Source organism: Calypte anna, chromosome 6 (assembly GCF_003957555.1).
Source record: "Calypte anna isolate BGI_N300 chromosome 6, bCalAnn1_v1.p, whole genome shotgun sequence".
NCBI lineage: Eukaryota > Metazoa > Chordata > Aves > Apodiformes > Trochilidae > Calypte > Calypte anna.
This window is the reverse complement of record NC_044252.1, coordinates 23903592-23929003: the sequence shown is the minus strand read 5'-3', so window position 1 is coordinate 23929003 and position 25412 is coordinate 23903592. Positions and strand designations below refer to the sequence as shown.

The 25412-nt window shown below is 40.9% G+C and overlaps 1 protein-coding gene across 1 annotated transcript in view; it reads right to left on the bottom strand.

The window, feature by feature from the left end:
• Positions 1 to 25412, bottom strand: part of SORCS3 (sortilin related VPS10 domain containing receptor 3) — a 290222-nt gene that overhangs the window by 112829 nt on the left and 151981 nt on the right. The window contains exon 4 of the mRNA XM_030453271.1: positions 23950 to 24108. Coding sequence (XP_030309131.1) covers positions 23950 to 24108 — 159 coding nt within the window. The remainder of the gene's footprint in view (positions 1 to 23949; positions 24109 to 25412) is intronic.

Here is a 25412-nt window from a genome sequence, read left to right as displayed (position 1 = left end):
TATAGGTACTTAAAGGAAGAAACAATTTATTGCACAAAAAATTATACTTCCCCAGACACTACATCCAGCTGATGATAGAAAGATGTATTCATTTTAAACCAGCAGGGTGAGAACAGGCCTAGGGGTAATTCCTGGGCAGCAGCTGACACATGGTAACGTTATGCCAGAGGAGGTGTAGATTAGTCTGGAATTCCATGTCCTAAGAAGAGCAAGGTGCTGAGCAGTACCTTGGATTGCTTGCCTGGAAAGATGGCTTTGATCACCAAAAACCACAAAAGCAAACTAACACCTTCTCAGCCAGAGCTGGTGGGAAATATGTGTGGAGGGTTCCTGCCAAACAAATCAAATCTGGGACAGGAGAAAAATAAAATTAGGTCAATATTTCTGTAGTAAATTGGACTGCATGCTAGTCATCTGTGAAGATCTGAAGAGCAATGCAGAAAAAGCAACTTTGTTGCAGGGTCTTAGGAGGGAAAATGACCACAATCACTGGAAAAAACGTAGAGGCTCGGAAAGGAAGAAAAAGTTGTAAACCACTCAGAAAAAGGTGTGTCTTGCTCATCCTCTAGACTTCTGTGTTACAGAAGGAATTGCAAAAGGAGAGGGTGCCATCATTAACATTTTAGAAAGTTAATTTGTAGAAGAAAAGTAAACTGGAGGAAAAATTCCCAATAATTTTCAGCCTTTAGAGTACAGAAAAGAGAGGCGATGGCTGACAACAGATAGGACAGAGATGACCTGTCACATGGAAGAAGAGAATCATATGCAACAAATACAAACCACAGTGAAAACGGTTCATATTACATCAGTAACATTCTGACTAAAGACACATTCAGCAGCCCAGTGATGCAGGAGAAACATTTTGCAAGATCTTGGAACTATGTGCTATATAGAATGGGTGGCCCTCACTTTACCCAGTGCAAAGAAATACCACTTTTCCACACTTAAAACTAGACAGAGGGAGTATTTAAGAAGGTTGCCCTTACTTAGCAAAAAAAGAAAACAAAAAAATAAAGGAATCTGTACCACAGGAAATAACTACCTCAGCAAGAGAAAGAATAGGGGTAATGATTGCACTTCTCCCTGTCATATTTCTGTCATTTAACTCTAAAATAACACTTACTCTTACTCAACCACTGTAAGAATACTCCTGACAGTCAGGTCCATCTAGTCACCATGCTGTTCACTTGCTGAATTTAGAACACACATCCCAAGCTGCCAAAAAATTTCCTTCTTCTTTTTCTCTCAGCTCCATCTGAATCCCTGAGACACTATCTTCCTATAACTCCTAACTCATACAAATAGATATCAGATTCCTGAATCCCAAGGAATTCAAACTGGAATAGTAAACTCCTGATTAGCCAAGACTGACCCAAAGAAATCCAACCAATTCCCACAACATACAAGCCATTTCCCCTTATTAATCCATTTGAGATACCATAAAATTATGGGTTTCTTCCTTCTCATAGCCCCACATTCTAAATCCACTCGTGGAGACCACCAGCAACAATCCTGCAGGCACCAGTTGCTATCAGGCACTGGCACAGTGTGTCTTTATGAGCAGAGCAGACTGTGAAGCCCCACCAGAGCTAAGCAACAAAAGAAATCTGACAGCATCAACACAAACTGCATAAGAAGACAGACAGGATAGATTTGGCATGGCCATGAAGATAGTGTTTGGTACTATAAAAACATGTCCTGCTTCTGTCCTCCCATATTACCTTCCTTGTCTGTCTTCCATCCCTTCTTTGAGGAGAGATGGATCTCTCTCCCTTTCACAGCAGCAGTATATCATTTGAGCTGTGGGGTCTATCCTGTAGCCCCCTTTCTCAGGTTTTCATGTGCGGCAGGAGATGTTACTTGCAACAGAACAGGGACAGGACTCAGGTCTGCCACACTCTAGCTGGGTGGCTGAAAAAAGGTCAGGAGCAACCCCTTCCAAGGAAAGGGCCTTATTATTCACAGTATGAGAGGCTGCATGCAAAGAGATTACTCAGGGCCCTCCTCCATTTCCCCTGTTCCACCATTCCTCTCAGTCTGGGGCTTAGCGGCAAATCTCTGTAGTGTCAAGCAGTTACCATCAGGGGACACAAGAGCTAATGTCACCTTCAGGCTGATGACCAACTCAAGAACAATAATATCTGTGCTTGTTCCATTCAACTCCTTCCAAGCAAAATACCTGCCCCTGCCACCTTGCTTTGCTGGGGCTCCAGAAGAACCATGATCTGAAAGTGCTTCTGGGCCTTTAGAAAAGGGAAAAAAGAACTTCTCACCCTCTTCTCGTGCTACAAGCAGACAGAAATCACAACCCAGGAAAGGCATCCTTGAACAGCCTAAAAACCTAAAAATAAATCCTGCTTTTCAAAGCAAAAGATTAGGGTAACAGCTGGGGGAGCCAAGTTTAGGAGGAGGAAGTCTACCAGCATGCTATGGACTTTGTTTACAAGAAGTTGTAAAAACTGGTAATTGTCATGAAAACAATTTGAGCAGCTATCTCTCTGCTTTGATTTCCTTTCCAGGAGCGATTAAAGGCTGCATCAAGAGACTTCATTACAATTCAAGGTTCATCGTAAGCAGAATACAACCAGATTGCCTTAGGCATGGAAAGAGAATGTGTCTACACATTGTGGCAGAGACCCACCAGAGCTGCTCATTTCCCTACAGATGTACAGTGGAAGGAGCAGTGGAAGCAGAATATTTTGATGAAAAACTGGTCCAGAGATAAATTAAATACTAAATATATTTCCATCATCTGTCTCACATAGAAAGGTGAAAAAACAAAACAAAAGCAAAAAGGATCAAAAGCTGTGAGGCTTTTCTATAATGAAATATTTCACATGAAGGCTGGCAAATGTAGGTCTTCAGACAGAAGAAATTGAGATTCCAACCCACCATTGTAAGAAACTGGTCAAGGATCTGCACAAAGCTCCAACACTTTGGAAACATTTGACTTCATGTTGTAATTGCATAACCTATATCCTGCTCATAATAAAACCAGGTCAGTTAAGGCAGTGCACTGATGTCATGTTTCATGGTTTTACAGTTTAAAAAAATGCTTTCACCTGATGGGTCCACTCACAACAGTGCAGTTTTATTAGACCTGATGCTCAAAGCAAGAGTTGCTTCTTTCTGCTTCTCCACCTCCAAGAAAAAGAGGAAAGTAGATTAATCTGGGGAAAAGTCCACTCAAAACCCGTCACATTTCAATTCACCTTAAGCCTGATTTGTACTGTCATTTCTGCTGAGAACACATCATATCTTTTGCAATATTTCATATGCAATAGCATGACTGGTTTGTAGTGGAACAAGAAGTACAGATACAGCTGCAGCAGAAGCAGTGACATAAAGGAGTATCACTAAAGAAGTTAAGGCATGTTTCAGTCCTGGGTGAAAAACAGGTTCTCTTTTTCCTACTTTCTCCACACCCCTAGAAATGATGGAGTGGCTCAGAACCGAGATGAAAAGTATTACTTTCTGTGTTTTTTCTAAAAATGAGAATGTGAGAAAAACACAAAACACATGTTCATTTTGGTCAGTCAAAACACATTTCAATCATTTCAAACTAATTTAGCTTTAAAAACTTATAAAAGGTACTATAAATAGAAATGCCATTTTACAGGAAGGCTAAATTTTTGATTGCTTGCTTATTCCTTTCTTTGTGACATTTTAATCACTCAAAACCAGCTTGAGAGTCTGAGGGAGAGCTCATGTTGAGCCACTGATAGTGAGTGAGCCACTCTTGCCACTGACCACCTCTTGATGAGTGTTATGTTAACAAGTCTTATTGAAAAGTAAAAGGAGAAAACACCCAGAAATCAAAAAACTCTGTTTCTAGACTCTGAGAACAGATTGAACCATGAGACAAAGCCAGGAACATGCCATGCAGGGGCACAGTTTCCCACATCAGGGGTGCAGAGCAGAGAGCAGGACACAGAATGGAGCAGGGATGAAGAACATGGAAGGGAGGGACACTACTGGGACTGTTAAGAAATCAGAAGTGGATGGACGTGGCAGAACTGCTGCCAGGGTCTACAAGATGTACCAGGAGCTATCTTTACCAGCAGTTTCCTCCACTGGCACCCAATATTCTCACCCAGAGGCTGAGGAGGGTGCTCCTGTTGTCTCCAGCTGCTTCTTCACTCTTTTTCCCTAGGATCAGTGACAGAAGACTGAATCAGTTCTAAGGGCTGCTGACATTGCTCCCTTCAAGCCAGGCTGGTCCCTTTGCCCAGCTTCTTTTTAGCTTAAAAATCATTAGGCAGTTTTTGACCTGAGGTCTGTGCTAACTGGATCCACCAGCCACGTGGATTTAGCTGATGGGGCTATAGAGGCCACCCTGTGCCATAGATCTCTGTGCCCTCCCTGCCCAAGAGGAAATCTTGTTTGTCCCTGGGGTCTCCACACTGCAGCCCTTTAGAAGCCCTTCCTTACACTCTGGAAGTTTAACAACAAGGGGAAATAAATGGGAACCACATGTCTAATGGGAAGATTTTTCATTCAAATGTGCTTTATGGTGTGATATATGCCTTTAATTACAGTGCAAGTGTCTGGGTACATTCGTCGCTATTACAGACCAATCTTTCATGTTTATTGAGCATACAATGGGCAAACCAGAAGAGGCTAAGCCATTAGCCAGAGTGGGACATAAAGCTATAATCACATGCTCAGATCCTACCCTTCTTCCTTTATAAACCTTGTGGCATTATCTATAGGGTAACCTCTGTATTATACAAAGCAATATGTAATGGCAGAGGTTTTTTTCAAATCATTGAAAAGAAGATTATATATCCCCCAAAACACCTTCCAAATTTGTATTAGATTTTGCTGAGCTATTTCTTTATGTGGAAAAAATTACAACTTTGAAAGGGTATGCATGGACATTAACGAAAAGGGTTTCCAGCTGCATTCCAAACAGCATTTTATTCTGAGATGTAATTGTTGCTTGTGTAAAAAATTCACAGCCTTGAAAGAAATAAATATTATTTGGGCTCCAGTAGAACATGTCATTTTGGTAAAATTAAAGCAAGGTGTTTGTTTTTCTCCATATTAAATCATGTTATTTAACACATATACCTGCCATCCAATTCAGCTTCAGTTTTCCCTTCATCAGCATTTTTGCAGGCAAGGGAAGTTACTTGAGACAGTTCCCAAGTTATGGGTGTTCCCAGCATGCTGCAGACCCTGAGCAGACACACACCTTAACCTAATTTAGCTCACACAGGTGAAAATGTTGTAAAGAAAAGCTGCTCCCACCTGTAGATAGTCCTGGCTGAGGGTAGGAGTCCACTCTCCTCATCCAGATCTCATCTCACCAGCTGAAGAGCAGCAAATTTCACAGCTGCATTAGACCTGCAACCCACTTCAAAATGGTGCAATTCCATTTCTTCAAGTCAAAGCAACCTCACAACTGTTCACATTCTTTGACATTTGTTCACATTCTTTGACCTTTGTTCACATTCTTTGATCTTATTCACCCTACAAGGATATTGTGCCTTCTCAGACTGAAGGCATGGGTTCTGTCAGGCTTTTATAATGTAAGGAAGAGATTGATGCAAAATGTTTAATGACCACTAAATCATACCTTTCCTAAGAGAGGAACTCAGCAGGGATCTTACCAGATTTCAAAAGCTCACCAATATCTCTTGTCATCCTCAGGAAAAGTGAGAAAACACCAACACAGAACTGGCCTATTGTGCCAAGCATATTTCCTGTGAGCACCCAAACTCAAGGCGAGCAAAGATTGAGCTATAAAAAAGATACAGGCTTTGAACAGCTTTGAACGTTGGCATGGGTGAGAAGGCAGAGACAGAAATTTCTAATTCTTAAAAACCTTTCCTAAATACACTTCTAAGACAGTTCAATGCAAGTGTTGCAAACAATATCCTTTAATAATTTCCTTCTAATTTTATCACTTGTGTCTTACTTTTCATGTCAATGTAGTCTGCAAAAGAGATCAAAGGACCTTATTCTCAGCTCTGCCCGTATGGAGATCCCTAAGTCAGTGCCACAACTGCCACTTCTCTGGATTTATTGTAGCTCAATTCTCCTTCTTGGGCCTTAAAACATATTTTTAAGCTACTGCAACACACTATGCTGCCTTCATCTCCTTTTGTCATATAAATGCCATGAAGCCATTCCTGAAAGGCTTCTGGGAAGCTACAGTGGATGAATGGGCACTGCTTAGGAAGTGCACAGATCCTGCACTGGGGGAAATCCCTCTCTGGATAATTCTGGACCCCACAAAAAAGCCTATACTCTATACTGCCTGGGACCAAGGCCAGATACTGGACAAAACCAGCACAAAGAAAAGCCCACTGCAGTAAATGGGAGTCTTGTGCCTCCCAAAAGAGAACACAGATGCTGACCATAGGACAACTGTGAGTGTGAAATTACTTCTATGAGTAAAAATTACAAAAATAAGGTAGAAAACTTCAGCTTCTTATAGTGTTGAAGATGCAGGCTTAGCAAATATTATATCTTACTTGAACACCCTAGTTCTTGTATTATTGTCTGCAAATGACTTTTTTAGGCCATCTTCCTTACCACATGCTTGTCACATCCTGTTCTTTAATAAATCAAGAGTGCAAAAATTAAGATTAAATGGCCTATATGTCTTGATTCACCGGATGCCTCAAGTGCTAAAGCAAACTTGCTTCCCTGAGCTTGAACATATTATTCAAAAAGAAATTCTCAGATCCTTTCAGCCTTACTCTCCTACTCCCCGGGAAGCTCCAGTGTCCACCAGGGGCTCTGCTAACTTTAAGATGACTTCCAGTACTTTTCTTTTTATAACACTTTTAAAATACTGTGGCCACTTCAGTCCAGCTCTAGACAGACAAATTTCTCACTGGGCAATCTATGCACTAAACCCAGGAAACTATTGAAGGCAAAAGCAGAGTCTGCCAAACACAGGCTCTTTAGGAACACACAGCTGAGAAACAGATCACATGTAGGAAGGGGATTCAAGTTTGGGAAGGTCCAGGGGAATATCCCATTCTTCATCCTGAGCAGCAAATAAGTCTCATGGAAGAGAGAGATGGAATCCTCCCTGTACTTCACAAGGATTCAGTTCACCCTGATCCAGAGGTGCAAAGGAGACTGACAGTACCACCCATGCACCAGCATGAAGGGCAGCATACGGATGTTTAGAGGAGGAACACAAATGAACAACGTCATTGTAAATGCCAGATACCATCAGGAACAATTTAGCTTGACAGTTGTAGCAGAAACTGTCACTGCATCAAGGCATCACTGCCAGAAAAATCACCAAATGAGAAACTCACATGTTTCAGGGATCCTCTAGGGCTGCTGGGCATACACCATTTACACTGTCATCTCTGATTCACCCATCACCCATTTCCTGTAATCAAACCGTGGAAGATTGTACCTCTAGAATAAATGAATTTGCAATCACAGACCGTGCAAGAAAAAGCAAGCTCTTATCTAACCTCTCTCAATGCCTCTCTAGGTTTCTATATATCCTGTGGTGTCTGCATTTAAGTTATTTATCCTATTTAATCCAAACGCTAGATACCTCCAACACACCTTACTGAGCAGGGTGATTAATAATAATAAAAGAAAAACAGAACACATGCAAAAAACTCAACAACAATAAGAAAATCTGATCCAAGGTAAAAACAATAGTCAACAAGTCATCAAACTTGATATAAGGTAATTTTAATTCCTGAAGTTAACCAGTGTTCACAGTGATGGTATAGCATAATTCATAAGAAAAGGGGAGGCTGCAGAAGAAAAAAATCCAGCCTTCTCCATGCTTTCAATAGAGGAGAAAAACAATTCATCTGGCTAGGGAACACTGGATGTGATTTTGCAGCAGAAGTTTCAGGTTTGTCACATTTGTGTGGTTGGTTATGTGTGCAGAATTCTTGTGGACTGGTATCGAGATCAAGTGACCTGAAGCAAGCAGAGTGTCAGTCAGAGGACAAAACCAGAATTCTGTTTTGGCAGCAAAACTTTCGATGATGTTGTTTTCTTACTATATGGCAGGAAAATCCCCTTGAGTACTGTATATTCTACTACCACGTTATTTGTACATGCTGTAATCTCTTGAACACTGTATAAAATGCTTCCGATTCTACACTCAGATGGTTTATGGTCAGTGACTTTCTGGCAGAAATGAGGTGCCAAAGTAGGAGGCTGTGGGAAGGATGAGGTTTTCTTACTTTTGCACTACCACAGCCCAAGGATTTTCTATATAGATTTAAGTTTTGTTGTTTGTTTATCAGCTGTCCCTTTCTCAAAAATAACACCCTTCATATTGCTGCTTCAGCTCCTCCTTTTATAATACACACAATACTTCAGATGTACCAAATTTTTACTGCATCGTGCCCTAACTTCCATTTTATTGCCACCCATGGTCCTATAAAAATCAATGGAACACAAACCTAAATAATTTTATTACCATGGAAGAACTTCTTGTAACTGCCACAAAACTATGGAGGGGCTTCTGCAAAACTTGAAAAATGCACACAAATATGTGCACATCCAATACAAACAGGCCACCAGCCTTCTCCCACACATCCTATAGAGTGCACAAATAAGCACCAAAATGCACCTAAAGACACATTTCAATGATGAATAAAGATCTCTCTTAAAAGCATAAAAGACCAGACATAGCAAAGTGCTAAAATCAGGAGATATGTAAATCTAGGCACTTTTTTTACCTTTTTCTTTAGAGATAAAGCTTTAAGTTTTATTAATTGTGAAGAAGCATTTGAAAAGCATGATTTCCAAACTTTCTTCAATCACAGATGCATCAAAAGAAATGTAAGAGAGGACAACTGAAATTGTTCCAAAAGCATACTGATTTTTTTGTCTGTCAAACTCATCAAACAACCTTTCAAAGATCAATTTGTGACTTCTAAAAGCTTGGGATCACTAGTTCCAAGACACTAGACCAGAAAATCCAGGCACTGGTCACCATTTTCATTACTGAAACAATGAGCATGAAAAGCTGAAACACATATTAGATTACCACTGAACATATGGAAAATTTGAACCATCTGTGACTACATGGGGACAAAGACCCAACACCCATTCCTCTGGAACTTTAATAATATTATTGACTACATGCAGGTTTTTTTCAGAAGGAAAAAGAAAAAATATTTTAGAAAAGAAAAAAAGGAAAAAAGACAGGGAACAAAAAAGAAAAAGATCACTTTTCATACATTGAGGTTAAACAGTGGAAGTTCCTTAACATAAGTAAGTGCCTTAACATAAGCAATAACTTGCACACAGGCAAATGAGACCAGGGAATCTGCACCTCTCAAAAGGTAGATTTAAGGGGAAAATACTCCGTACACTGCAAGGAGTAAACTACATCTATCTCGTTGCCTTGAAGGAACAGAATAGCAAATGTGTTTTCAGGCCAGATACTCCAGATACTGCTGATGTAAATCAGCATTTCCCTGCCAAAATCAATCAGGGACCTGATCAATCAAAATCAATCAAATGGACCGACACCTAATTTCAGCTGCTACATGTGACTGCACAAATCTTTTGTAAACCAGCTTAGGTGGGCCATTAGATCAGAACATGGTTTCATTTTCATTCTGAAACCAAGGACTGGAGGCAGGGATGGTTTTCAGTGAGTCAAAAAGGGGAGGAGAGAGAGACAGAGAGAAATCTATTTACAAAGGGTAATTTGAAACACTAGGGCCACATACCAGCTTCTAGTAGAACAGAAATCTGTTTCAATAGTGACTAAACTATTTGAAATTAAATGTTTGAGCTTTTTAGTTTACTGCTGTGCTACCATACAGGAGAAGGAACCCCTCTGCCCTGTGGCACATCTGCAACTACAGCACCTGCTGATGTGAAATTCCCACGTGGGCTCCTCACCCCAACCATGGTGCAAGTTTCATCGCAGTCCAAACCTTCGGGAGGCACAAAGTGGAAGATCTGTAACATTTCTACAGGGACACCTGAGCTACCATAAAGGAAAACAGAACAAGATTTAGGAAGTCTGGGTAAGATGGCAACTGGTTAGCTAACCTTGCAGAGATCAGTTTGCCTCCCTGTGCCTCAGCTTCCCTTCAGTCCCTCTCACTGCCTCGTAGACTGCCTCTGTACTGGCAACCATCAGGCTGCAATTTCTGAGCCATTTAAATATTCCTTGTTTGACAGTGGTAGGTATTGTGATCAGGACAAGACTGTGGGGATACTGGCACTACTGAGAAAACCAGATGATTCCTCCTGGTTGTGGAAAAAAGAGACCTACTAAGAACTGAGTGGTGCAAAAATCACCTGGGTATCCCAGGATTTATAAAACCTATGCTTCACAGAAGAATGCTGCAGAGAAAATGTCAGCACCTGACTGCTCATTGTCTGGAGTTTCTCTTTGTTTGGTTTTCAGATATGCATCTCAGCTTTATAAAAAGATTTTTATAACATACTGGTAGGAATTAGATAAAATAATGGTGTCCTGTTAAATGAATGTGACATGCCCAGCAGGAAAACACTCACAGATATTTCCACACAGCCACAGACCCCCACTGAAATCCAGTCACAGATATTCTGTGTGATCTAAAGCCAGACTGTAGTATCTGATGACCTGAGCCCTGCACATCCTCAATTGCAATGGAAAGCACAGCTACAAGAGCAGCTAGAATTAATACAGCAGCAAGAACTTTGGTCCTCAGCACTGCCAACTACATTCAAGGCTCTGTACATTCAAGGATCAGGACTGTATTCTTCCTAAAGGTTCCCAACCCTGGATGGCTTACATAGCCCTCTTCCCAAGTATTAGCATTCTTTTTAGTTTATACAAATATGCCAGAGGTACAGCAGCTGCTAACATGAAACTGAAGCACCCCTGCCTGAGGGGCAGTCTGCTATTCCCAGGCATGACTGCAACCCGGTCTGGCACACAGACATGCACCCCTCAGGAAGCCCCTTCACAGACTGTCCCAGTTCGTGGTTGCTGATGCTGTAACAAACAGGTATATGGAGCTACATGCATGGGGGGAGGGTACCTTCACCCCTCAGCATCATCCAGCCAGCTGGCTGCCTCAAGGACACTGCTCTATCCCAACCCAATCATCTTTGAAGATGTTAAAGATCACAGAATCATAGAATCATTGGTTGGAAAGGAACTCTGACACCATCAAGTCCAACCCTTAATCCACTACCACTGTGGTTACCAGACCACGGCACTGAGTGCCACATCAGTCTCTTCTTAAAAACCTCCAGGGACAGAGAATCCACCATCTCCCTGGGCAGCCCATTCCAACATCTGAACACCCTGTCTGTAAAGAATTTTTTCCCAATATCTAACCTAAATCTTCCCTGGCAGAGCCCATGCCCTCTTGTCTTACTGGTAGCTACTTGGGAGAAGAGACCGACCTCCCCCAGCTACAACCTCCTTTCAGGGAGTTGTAGAGAGTGATGGTCTCCCCTCAGCCTCCTCTTCTCCAACCCCAGCTCCCTCAACCCTTCCTCACAGGACTTGTGCTGGATCCCTTCACAGCCTCCTTGCTCTTCTCTGGACCTGCTCCAGCACCTCAGTCTCCTTCCTGAACTGAGGGGCCCAGAACTGGACACAGGACTCAAGCTGTGGCCTCCCCAGGGCTGAGTACAGGGGAAGAATCACTGCCCTGGGCCTGTTGGCCACACTGTTCCTGATACAGGCCAGGATGCCATTGGCCTTCTTGGCCACCTGGGCACACTGCTGGCTCATGTTCAGCTTCCTGTCAATCCAAACTCTCAGGTCCCTTTCTGTCTGGCTGCTCTCAGCCACTCTGTGCCCAGCCTGAAGGTCCCCATGGGGTTGTTGTGGCCAAAGTGCAGGACCTGGCACTTGGCCGTGTTGAACCTAAGTTGAAAACTGAGGTAAAGAAAGTCTTAAATACCTCAGCCTTTTCTTCATCTTTGGTAACTATGTTCCCCTCCATGTACAACAAAGAATGGAGGTTTTCCCTGCCCTTCCTTTTGCCCTTAATGTATCTGTAGAAAGACTGTTTGTTATCCCTACTGAAAGTGGCAAGATTGAGTTCAAATTGTGCCTTTGACTCTCTAATTTTCTTTCTACATGACCTAACTATATTCCTAAACTCTTCTGAGTATCCAGCCCTTTTTTCCATAGTCTGTAAGCTCTCTATTTATGCCAGATTTCCTTCAATATCTCCCTGTTCAGCCAGACAGGTCATCTTCCCCTCCAGCTTGCTTTTCAGCACACAGGGACAGTCTGCTCCTGTGCATTCAGGACTTGCTCCTTGAAGTATGCCCATCCCTCCTGGACCCCTTTGTTTTCAAGGGCTGTTTCCCAGGGTACACTCTGAATCAGTCTTCTGAAAAGCCCAAAACCTGCCCTCCAGAAGTCCAGCATAGAGGTTTTATTGTTGGCCCTCCTTGCATCCCTGAGTATTGAAAACTCAATTATTTCATGGTCACTGTGCCCCAGAGGGCCTCCTCCTACCAGCCCGTTTCTGATTGTAAACAGTAAGTCCATTGGGGACCCATCCGTGGTGGGCTCATTTACCAGCTGGAGTAGGAAATTATCTTCTATATCCTCTAGGAATCTCCTAGACTGCCTCTTCTCTGCTGTGTGGAATTCCCAGCAGACATCTGGCAGGTTAAAGTCACCCACAAGAACAAGGGCTGGTGATTTTGAGACATCTACTAACTGCTTGAAGAATAATTCATCACTCTCGTCATTCTGGTTGGGTGGTCTATAAAAGAGTCCCAGGAGGATGTCTGCCTTATTGGCCTTCCCCCTGATTTTGACCCACAGGCACTCAACCTTATTGTTACTGACCTAAAGTTCTACAGAGTCAAGAAACTCTCTAACATATAGAGCCACTCCTCCACCTCTCCTACCTTGTCTGTCCCTTCTGAAGAGCCTGTAGCTATCCATGGCAGCACTCCAGTCATGGAGATGAAAGTATTGTCTTAAGTAGCCCACTGCCATCCTAGTGTGCAATACTTCCAGACACTGAGGTCTTGTACTGTCAAGGCAATGTGCAAATACTAATTAATGCCACCATTACCCAGAGAGAAAGAATGGTCCTTGTTGGGCAGACTTCCAACAGTTCTCAGCTGTCTGAATTACTGACAGTGATTCAGGGAGCTGCTGGGTCCTGAATCCTTCTGGATAAAGCATGACCATTCCTGATTAACAAAATGTAACAGCTTCTTAATTGCCAGCTTGCAGAAAGCATTCTTGCTGTGAGAGAATAGTGTTCCTCTGTATTTAGTTCCATATGTCCACAGTCACAATTACAGGACCTGGCAGACTCATCTTCCTCAGACTATGGTTTTAAAGTCCTGAGGCATTTAAAGAAGATGTCAGAACAGCTATACCCAAGAAACTACCTAAAATCCCCAACACTAAAAGCCCATAGGACTTGTATTTCTTTGCAGGCAGGCACTTTGCAATACTGAAAGACTACTGTGTAACCACTTCACATCCTAATGTGTAAAGGCCCATATTCTTATAGGCCTTAATCCACAAAAGCATTTATGCATAATCTTAAAATTAACTCCAGGCTAAACCATTTGGCTACAAGGTCAGGGTTGCTTTTTATTCCATTAAGTTTTACATTTTATACATAGTGATAATTTCCTGACAATTAAAATAAGTTTATGCTTATTGTCACAGGCTTCTCTGAGTTACTTCAGCTGTGATATTTTGGTATAATGAATACTGTTCTTCTTTGGCCTGGAATAGTCACATTTCTAAACTCAAGCACCACATTGAATCAGTTCAATGAAAGGAGAAAGACATCAGGCTGCAGCTTTCCATGTTCAGCATCACTAGGCATCTGAGTGTAGTCAGCAGTTGAATTGTGCTCTTTCTTCAACTGAAAGTAATATTATTTATAATTCTATTCAACAGATTTTAGAGGAGACTTACTGTTGCCATCAGGCCAGGCATACACTGAGAAAGCTTTGAAAAGCAATATAGAAAGAAAAAAAAGGGAAAGGGAAAGGGAAAGGGAAAGGAAAGGAAAGGAAAGGAAAATAGAAAAAAAAAAAAAAAAAAAAAAAAGGAAAAAGGCAAAGGAAACCCTTCTGGATTAATCTACACAAACGAATCCTGATAAAAAGAAACACAAAAGATTGGGAATTTCATCTTTGCTTGCATGTCACATTTGTTCTCTTCTCCAGGGGAGGGGGTCATTAAAACCTGTAAGCATGATAGCAGGAAACTTAGAGGTTTTTGTTGCTTTGATCATATTGGATTCATATCCCATGTAATCCATTTTGCACATATCCAGAGAGCAAGGTTGGTTTCAAGTCCCCTAATCTCAGGTAATATAGCAAATACTTACATCTCGGCCAAGGAAATTGCCTCCTTGACAGTCAGTGGAGGCCCAGTCAATACAAACGAGTCTAAGGTGCAATTTACTTCATCCTAAAATAGTCACCTACATTTTCTTCCAGAAATCAATCAACACCACTCAGTAGATCGCCACCAACTACTATGTGCAGCCTCAGCACCTGATACAGTTACACGTTGCTACATTTTACATCTCTGCAGTCAGGTAAAATAAATCATGCCCCCAGTGCTCTTATTCCTCAACTTTCTTCATTCTTTCATGTTTATTCCCATCTGCTACATTTATAACCACTTCTCACCCCACTCAGACTCCAGATAAAATCAATATTCAGCCGTGATTTAGAGGCTGTGGATTAAAACTACAGGATCCTTGCTCTGTTACGCAATAAACCAGGCTGCAGCACATTTAAGCATCAAGTGTGTCTCATTCCATTTATCTCTATATTTTCCTTTTCAAAGTAAAACCTGTTAATGAAGAACCTGTAACATAAATAAAAAGCAATAGGAAAGTCTGTTCCAGCTAAATCAAGTTTCACGAGCAGTTGCTTCCTTTTTGCCACTACAAATCATCACAAGCCTCAAGTTCACTATTTTGCTAGGACAAAATTCATTGGGCATTTCTGAAGTGGAGCCAGGGTTGCATAATTTAATATCTCATCTCCTATTAAAATTGCCAGGCTTGCTATAATTAGAATGATAAATACGGAGTCATACATCTTGTTTCCAACAGTAATGCCCATCACATGCAAACAACAGTGACATTTGTCTTTGTAAAAATTACCTGGTGCACCACCACACCACTTAATTAAATCATTTAAGAACTGCTTTTGTTACCTTTAATGACTGATATATTGTACTGCAATGAAACATGCAGCAATACAAATACTTCACAATGCTAACAATTAGGGCTCACTTCACTTACAGCAATTGACAACACAAGTGCTCCTCACTTCATTCAGTTTGTGCATTCCAAATGAACTGGTTAGCAAAAAGGGTGCTTCTTTGCTAATGAGTTTTGTAATCAAGGCATCTATTTTAATTTCAAATTGGCTAGATTGGGGAAAATTGCTGAACTAAATGACTGGTTCTAATTAGGATTATAAAAATACTCATCATGGAGCAGAATTAGTACAAGGTCTTGATTTCCCTACATTTGCATATAGCTTTAGTTTAAGAGTAGGAAAAAAAAAAACCTCCTGATAAATTGTCTTCCTTTTAATGAACTGAACAAACACTATATCTGTTTTAGTAGTCCTTTCATTTAAAGGCACTGATACATATTCATGATTTGTAAATGAAGTTAAGTGATTTTGATTCTTCAGTTCATTACCATATTGAAGAAGAGACTTCTGTAAATTGTCTTTACATATTTTCAGTCTCAAGGGTTTGGTGGGATTCGTTTTGTTTGGTTGGTTTGGGATTTTTTTAACTTTACTAACATTTCATTTTATCTGTTTGATGGAGCCTTGCCTGTCTGGGAGAGCTGCTGGCAGGTGGCTTGTCCAGCAAAGGACACATGATATGTTTGTAGAACCTGATGTTCTAAGAAGAGCATTCAAAAGGCAGAGAGATGAAAGGCTTATTTGTGGTTAAGTCATGGGAACAGGACTCTATCTGGGTTCAGTTTCTGACTTTGTTATAGTCCTCCGCGGTAGTTAGGCAATGAAACACTTTAATGACCTGTGCCTGAATACACTGTGGATACTCCAAGGACAATGCTTTGTCTGTCAGCTTTGCACTTAATTGCAGGCTCTCTGGGGCAGAGATTGCTTCTTAATATGAATGTGTAATACAATGGACTAGTCAGTATGGTAGGGACTTCTGAGAGCAGTTACTGTAATATGGCTTGTATTAAACATGAAACACTAAGTGATCCTTTACAGCTGTGCAAAATACTTTATTTCATTCCTCAGCATGATAGACCTGTAGGAGTAACTGCTATTATGGCAGCTTCCTCAATTTCTTTCTTCTTCAGGTGAAGAAAAGAATGCCATAGGTGTGCCACCAGCTTCACTCTGCGGGGTCCTCAAATGCCAAGCAACTGGTGCAAGATAAACTGAATATTTTATCCATGCGACTGGAACCGTGGTCATCATGCTCTTCAGACATCAATGAGCCATGATAAGAAATTAGCCTCATTATGTTCTCCCACATCATACAATGAAATGGTGATTCTACCACGAGAATTGATGTGGGATTAGAAAGAGCTTATTTTCCTTGTTAAATATAATGTTCACATGTTGCTTAGAAAAGCCGAGTTTTACCCAAGAGGTGCAGTCCAGAGCTGTTGCTGATAAAAGGAGAGGCTGCTCACACTTCTAACAATTACAGCTACATCTAAATTACAGGACCATTAGTGCAGCTGTGGACCAGGTGACAGCTCTGAATGCCTGAGGATTTATATCAAAATGAGATATGAGGCAGCCACTAACCCAGCCCTATACCTCAGTTCCTAGGGAAAGAAAACCTGCAGGCCTGGGCTGGAGTCACAGCTCACTTTGGACATGGAGCAGAACACAACACTAAATTCCAGCAGCTCCACTCCTGGGACCCACTGTCCAGCATCACGAGTTCCAACTCAAACTGCAATATTCTCACCTGAACACAACCTGAATGTCCCCGTGTGCCTAAGTTTCCATGAGATGCCCAAAAGAATCTGAGACCTGGGGCTGGGGCACTTGCTGGTAGTGAAGGAGAATACATCTCCCAGGTCTCTGTCCTGGCTGAGTACAGCAGATGGAGGGGGAGCTGAGCCTCAAAGCCTGCAGCACTGGAAACCCCTGAAAGACAGGGACCCAAAGTCCTTCAGGTGACCAAGGGTTCTCTTCATGTCCCAGCTCAGTGACTGGCTATGACAGGGGAAGAGGAGATGAGGAGTTGTTGTCTTCTCTGTATCTATGTGCATCTGATGGTGTGACTTAATTTCTTTATATGACTCCTCTTTGAAAGGAGACACATGGAAAGGACAAGGGGCAAGGGGTATAAATTGCACTGGGAGAAGAAAAGAATTTTTATTTTTTTTTTTTCATCTTGGTAGAAGAAAAGAACTTTTTTATAGTGAGAATAATCAATCACTTTGATACCTTCTCCCACATGGTGGAGTTTCCATCAGTGGAGGTTTTCAAGACATGTCATGGACAGAGTACTACATAATCACATCTAGGCTCTCTTTCCCACAAAAGACCAAACGATCTTTTAGGATCCCTCCCAAGCTGGGCTGTTCTATGATTCCATGAAAATGGCTCATCACAAAGAATCCCAAGGATGGATGACTGACTGGAATAAAATGTCTACATTTTGAGAAGAACTTGAACACAGCTTTGACCTCCTCTTAGCAAGTCCACCTGCCTTTCTTTGGCAGCACTCTACCCTGTTAAAAGAAAATAAATTCAAAATCCCACCCTTAGTTATCTGCCATATGTTGTATTGGGAGCCTGTGTGCAGACTCCAGGGAAGGATTTTGCCTGGCAGCAGAGTCACTGCCTTTGGGGCCCTGGCTCTGTAGGTCACACTATTTAAGAAAACTTTCTCAGGTAGCCCTAGTATTATCCGTGATTCTTTATTAAAAATTTAGCAGTGTCTAGTTAGGATAGTCAGAGCTCTAACATGTACCAAATTCAATTTTCAGATCGTAACTTGCCATATTTCCATCACTGAAGGAAATCTCCCTCAGCCAAGTCTGAGATCATCTGCCAGGTGCCACTTGGTGATACAGCAAAATATTATCTAGCACATTCTCTTTATCACCTCATTCAAAGTGATATTAAGGAACCCAATTTCTGTGGTTTGCTTCCTGCTGAAGATTAAGCCCTATAGAAGGAAAAGCCACTGATTGCCAAACTTCTTGTTTATCCAGCGTTCTCAAAATCAGAATGATGACCCTGGGGAATTTAAACCAGTTTGTTATTGACTTGTTTAGTCTCTCCCAGTCACAGTATGGCCTGTAAGGAAGAGGCAGAACTTTATCTTATTGCATAGTTTTGGGGTTTTTTTTCCTTTTAACAACAGGGATTTGTAATATTTTAAATATCTCTGCCTTTATTTCCCTAACACTTTATTTCTTTTTTTTTTTTATTATATTTTAGACAAACATTCATGCAAAAAAGTTGTGCATCATGCTCTGAAACAAGTTTCAATGTCATTCTGAGAGACTTCCAGACTGATCCATTCCCCAGAGTGCTATTGGGGCATGGAAAGTTGAGCTTATTGAGAATGAGTTGGTTCCTTGGATGAGACAAATGATGGGACACTTGAAATATTAGTATCAGGAATCATTCTAAGAGATAATATAGATTAGACCTGTTCAGGATCTTCATCTACCCAGCCATTCAGAAAGGCAGCTATGAAAGCTGTACCTTATGTATGTGCTTGCAGACCCTGAGCTTTCACTGAACTCCATAACTCCATAAAGCAGTTTCCAATATTTACTAACAGGGAATATTAAAGGCTTCTCATACATTCCCTTTCCCATCACACTTTGATCATTTAAGTAGCTTTCTAAAAATTTTCTGCAAAAACCTGTGAGGAGTGGAGGATGGAACTCCATTTTGCATCTGTATTACCTCATATATCCTAGTGTCAATACAGACACTACTAATGAGACCCAGCCTGACCTAGAGCAGAACTGGCAATAACATTTATATAGTGTCCAGATTCTGTCAAAGGACACAGGGGGCCAGTAGGAGAATCAACAAGTGAACACATCAGATTGCACTATTTTATCAATAAAGTAGGCACACACAAAGCTGCTGGGAAGGGATCCAAGATTTTTAGCTCACAAGGTGCAATTAAATTCCAAGGACCTGATAATTGCACAGTGCCACATGACTGCTCACTGGAGGGCAGTACACCCACCCATGCTTGCTTAGAGACCTACATAATTTCCTCCTTTCTGAGCTTTATGTGTTATGAGAAGATATTAGGGTCTACAAACTTGCAACACATTTGTGCCCACACAAACATTTCTTGGCTCAGCCATACTGCTTTTATTTCCTAATACAAGAGAGTTAGCAAGGCAGAGGAGGGTCATAATTGGCTACACAAATTAAGAACAGGAATGCACACTCTGTGTCAACTCCTGAGGAAGTATGCTAAGCAACTCTTTGGGTACTCCAAATAGAGAACAGACAGTGGTGACTGTGATTTGTCCCTAAATGAACAAAGTAGCAGCCATATAGCAAAACATCTTTCATAAAGCCTGATGAACTCTGTCCATATCATTAAATCCCCTTTGCTCCTGGGAATAACTCTAAGCTGGAAAACTAGGGACAATACTCATGTGGCAGTGGTAATAAAAGATTTGGGGACTGAATTGATGCTATATTCAATCATTTATGTTTACAGAAGAGACAACATTGTCAGAAAGTCTTTGGTTTTCTCAGCTGTGAATTCATCTCAAGGAGAAGTTCTATTCAGATGACATGGGCTTCTTCTCTTAAAGAAGGGGAAGGCAATTTTTTTACAAATTGGTGTAAGGCTTAGGCTTTAAACTAGAATCATATGAGACTTATAGAGATAAGAGACTTATGTATCCCTCATACATCTGTATGAGGGATAAACCAGGGGAGTAGGTTTACTCAACAACAGGGCTATATCAGGAACAGCAAGACAAGCAGTAAGTCTATTGGCAGAGAATCCTGCAATGCCTGAACATCAAGGCTGAGAGTAAGAGACTCAGCATGACAAGCTGAAAGCATGAACAGTGACTGGCTGAGAAAATTCACTAGAATATTACTGCAGGAAGGCATCACTCAGGAAAGATGGGACAAGCCTTGCACATCATGGGTACAGGCACTCAGTCTGTTCTCCTAAGCATGTGAAAAGACTACAGAACATTAACAGCAGCTGGGTTAAAAAAAAAATCTAACTGGGATAACATAGTCTGAAAACAGTTACCAATTGCCCACTGTGAAACTGCAGAGTACATGTAAAGAATGTGGTTCCACATTGATATCACAGAGGGCTACATTATTCCATTTATTCACACTGTTCTCAGAGTAGTGAGTACAACTTTAAAGTCTGGAATAGTGAATACACCTTCTTAAACATCAGCTTGGAAGGGACAGTAATTCTGTTGGAGGAAAGAATTGTTGACTTTTTTAGTTGGTTCATTGTTGTTTTTAATCAAACGCATAAGTAGCCTAATATTGTTGTCAAATGTATCAAAGTTAGCTAAAAGGGAGGATTGCTCAGGATAAAAGAATGAATAAAAAAGTCTTGAATCACAGCCATGGAACTGTAGGGTCAGAAGACCAATATTTTCTAACAAAATATTGTGTATTTTTATTTTTCCCACAACTTTAATATTGCTTTCTATTTCTATACACAAAACAATTTTAAAATCTTTTGATCTAGGCAAGTTCAAATAATATTTTGTAGGGCACTAGCTGTTGATATTTCATTTCACTGCATGGAACAAAACATACTAGGCAAAATAGATTTTCAGACTCATCATTCTCATTCATTTCCAAGTTAACCACAGCTTGATTACACCACCATGTTATTATTTTTAACTGAAATTAATAAAATAAATATTTGATTAAAAATAACTTTCAGATTAAGATATGAAATCAAATTTGCAAACTTATTCACATACTCATTTGAGGAGGGATTAGAAGTCCCCTTAATAGTTTATACTGCTGGGAGTCAAATTGTATGTATATGATCTGTTTTCAGAGATATTTACATTTTTTAACTGACTCTAAATTAGTCATACAAGTAGACTTAAAGGTCAAATACACTTTTTAAAATTTAGAAGGCTATGGTCTCCCACTGTAGGAATGGCTGAATTACCGAACATCCAGGAAGTCACTGATACCCATCAGCAACTGGCAGATTAATATTACATCAGGTAATGAAGGAGAGAAGTAGCAGCAGAACCAGGTTACAGTTAGAGAATTAGCCCCTGACCAGAGCATGGCATCTCTTGAGACAGCCTTCTCACAGCTGCAGGGCACTATTATACAGCCTCTCTAGCCACTTATTTTTAGAAGCACATTATATGTCTCTTCTGGTCAGCAGTAGAGTGGCCAAATGATCATCACCTCTGGCCTGATCCCATGATCACAGCTGGGAGAGAAGACATGGCATGGTTGGGAGGAGTAAGAACCAGATCTGGCTTCTGAAGATCAAGGGAGGAGAAAAACCACAGCAGTCTTATGAAGATGCACAAGACCTGTCAAAGATACTTAAAGATTTAAGATTTTTATCTTAGAAGACTTTCTTCTTGTCATTGGCCTAACCCTCATCTACCAGGAGGTCATGGCTGGCCTCTTGTCCCACTCAGCTGTGGCAACACTCCTGTTTCCAGACAGGCAGGAACATCCAGACAGCGCTCTCAGAAGACTTCATCTGGCAACTTCACATCACACCACTGCCACAACTTATAGCACTGCCCATTATCTCAGCACTGAAGCTGTGTGATCCTGAGTCAGTGACAATTCATCTACAGTTCTAAGCTATAAGACTGCATGTCTTCTTACACAGGTAGTAAGAAGTGAGAGAACAAGAGCGGTTTAAAACTTGAAGAGGAGAGATTTAGGTTAGATATTAGGAAAAAATTATTTCTTGTGAGAGTGGTGAAACACTGGAACAGGTTGCCCAGGGAACTTGTGGCTGCCTCGTCCCCAGAAGTGTTCAAGGTCAGGTTGGATGGGTCCTCGAACAACCTGATCTAATGGTAGGTGTCCCTGCCCATGCAGGAGGGTTGGAACTGGGTGATCTTTATGGTCCTTTCCAACCCAAGTCATTGTATGATGTAGTGAAATGAGGCAACCAGGGTGAGGCTTGAGTGGCGCAGCCGGCTAAGCACGCAGTACACACAACCCGAGCAATGCTGTAGGCTGCGGATTCGAGACTCCTCAAAGCCTCACCCTGACGGCAATGAGCTCTAGTGGAGCAATAAAGGTAGTGCAGTGCTGAAAGCAGCAGTTAAAGCCAAGCATGCCGAGATTGTGAGTTCCAGTGTGAGCTGAGCTTGTGAGTTTGAGCCTTACCTTTTATTGGCCCCCTAATCCTGCTCATGTGCAGTGGGGGCCCGCCCTAATTAGGCACAGGTGGGCTTAACACAAGCTCATGCCACTCCCTGGCAATTAGTGGCACCTGGTTGCCTCATTTCACTACAGTATGATTCATATCTATCATTCTATGAAGATGTTGCTGAGAACAGTCTATACCTGGGTTACATTAATCAAATGCCTCAACTGGGAAAATTGCTGCCTCCATAGGTTCTCTCAGGGATCAACTTTCAACCAACTCTAGAGGCCATCTTTCTGAATGTTGTAGAAAAGTATCATGAGTGGCCTTGAAAACAAAGGTAGAAGAAAAAGCAAATCCTGAACTTCACATTGCTCCATTTCACCAACAAGCTGCAGAGCACCTCATCTTTGCTCTTAGTCTCTGGACGAATTTGTTCAATTTCTGGGATAAAATGCAAACAGCCTCAGGATGTTTCTAAAGGACAATTCCTTTTCTGTGGCTCTCTTCTAAGCAAAAGAGAACATCTGAGGTAAGCACTCAGATGCATTAGTTTGAAGAAGCAAAAGCAAAAATGCACCTGAGCCACTACTGCTCTACCGGACCAGAGAAGCATAATTATTACATTGTGCATACTTTGCACTTTGATTTCTCCTTCCGGTGACTAATGTGATAAAAAGACAAAGCACTGGAAACAGAAATACAGTGTTCCAACTCCAGAGCAGATGCTTCACATTCACCACAGCTGGATCTCTTAAAAAATGCATACTCAGATTGTCATATCTGGATTCTTGCATTCATGAGCACCTCATCAGATATCTGTTTCTTTCAGGGCTCATCAGATATCTGTTTCTTTCAGAGCTGTTGTACTTTGTACAAAAACCCGTACCATTTAAAATCTTTACCTTCAGTTTAAAAGTGACATCAAAGCATACTGTGATATCAAATACATAGATTGGTCTTTCTAGCCTACTTCAAAATCCCTGTTACAGTGAACATCTTGGGTGCACAAAACTATTTGAAATTTAACTAACTCCTTCTTACAGTAAGGATCTGATACTATGAAAGGAGAGTATTTACTACAACTTTGTGCCTGCAAATGTCACTAAAGCATCATCACTGGCATAGAAGCAAACTACCTGGTTTCTGCCATAGCATTCAGTTAAAAAGTGCATGGAAAGGTTACACTGGGGAGTAGAGCAGTAGTAGATTATTTGATTATACTCTCAGTAGCTATTTCAATAAAGACTTGAACTACCCTTTCAACTGAAATTCTGTCCCATACATCCTTATAACTGGGATGTGAGACAGACTAGTTTAGAAAACATAAAAAATGACTGTAGGAATTAAAATCCCACCTGGAGTACACACACACAACATTTTGCAGATTATTGCTATCCAACATTTTTTTTTTACTTTGCATAGTCTACGGCTGACAGAAACAGAAGAGAGGAAAGATAAAAGCTTTGCAATTTTTTAAGCTTTCTAAAATTTTAACTTGTTCATCCAGTCTGTGACTCACCTTTGTCCTGCAGATGAGAACAGCAAAGCACACTAGAATTTCTTCATCACCCGTGGAAGTGGGCAGTTCTAGATGCTACCCCCTTCAACACCAGACTCAAGAATCATTGAAATATGAAATCATTGAAATATGAAAAAGGTGAGCAATTGCTCACCTTTTGATCCAGACTGTAGGCCAAGATCCATTCCTCCTGATTGGGGTGGAAGAGCAAGCTCTGGATATAGAAGTTCAGACGGTACTTCTGGTAGGTAGCCCCTTCATCAGAACTGATGAGGATGCTGCTCTCAATTTCTGGATCACTAAGAAGCATGATCTAAATAAAATAGAGGGGAAAAAAGAGAGTTAATAGAAAAGTGAAACTGAACATCATTTAAAAGTGAGGTCATAGAGCACTGATTCCTGTTGAATGTATTCAGAATATTACTTAACAGTGAAAACATGCCATATGATTTCCCAAATAGGGTTGTGGTTTTTTTATAGTGTTTCATTTCCATTTTATTTGGTGATTCATTCATAGATTAATTTTTTTTTTTCATTTTCTTTTTAACCAGATTAATTCAGAAAGCCCAGCAAGAATGAAAAATACTATGTTGATGCTGAAGCTGACTTTGATTGGGTATAACAACTTCAGATGCCTGCACCAATCTTCCCTGATCTCTTTCCAGTCTACCACCTTTCTTTCGAAATGTGGAATACTCTCTCCAACAGTACAAAACAGGGAACTCCTGATACTTAATCCTCACTATTTGGCAGTTTACAGAACTCCAAATGAGAGTGTCATATCACTCAAAACACAAAATGCCTACCTGGATGAGGTACTGGCATCTGAAAACAGCCCATGTGCATCTGTGGAACCATCGATACAGGATCTCATGTATCATGCTTCCAGTTTATACAGGAGAAGATATTCATTCACTCAGTGAACACATAATTTTCCCCAAGCACAGGAGAGTGTATGACTTCAATTTGTACAGGGAGGAAAACACTTCTGAGCCTCTAATTTTAATTGGAAAAGTATTACCAATATTTTAAAATGGGTTGATTCCACATTATCAGATGGCATGCTCTACATAAACGTTATCAAGAAAAATGTTGTGGAAACATTAACACCATCTTATTAACATCTGGAGAAAAACGACAGCACATTAAAGCAAATGCCAGTACCATAAAATAACGGCAAACAGTGGAAAATAAATTAGACCTGTACTGAACACAGCAGGTTATTGATACAGTAGCTGAAACAAATATAGAAACAGCCTTTTATCAGGAAAACATATCCAGGAACTGCTTTTTTTTGCAAGCTACAGCATGATCAGCTAGCTGAGATCCATTGCAGTTTCGTTACACTCATGTCCATGTTAACTTTTCTTATCCACCTTTACAGAGCTCCAACTTCAAGACTACGATAGGGAAACATTAATTTTGACAGCAATAATTTGTTACAAGGAATAGTAAGACCCCTGGTATGTCACACTGAGATCAAACAAAGAATTCCATCACTGGTTTGATCTTAAGCACCTCATTAACTCCACCAAGAGAAAGTGAATATAATGCAAATGGTTTCTGATCTTTTCCATTATGAAGTGAAAAGGGCCTTTATAAATAGAGCTGAATGTT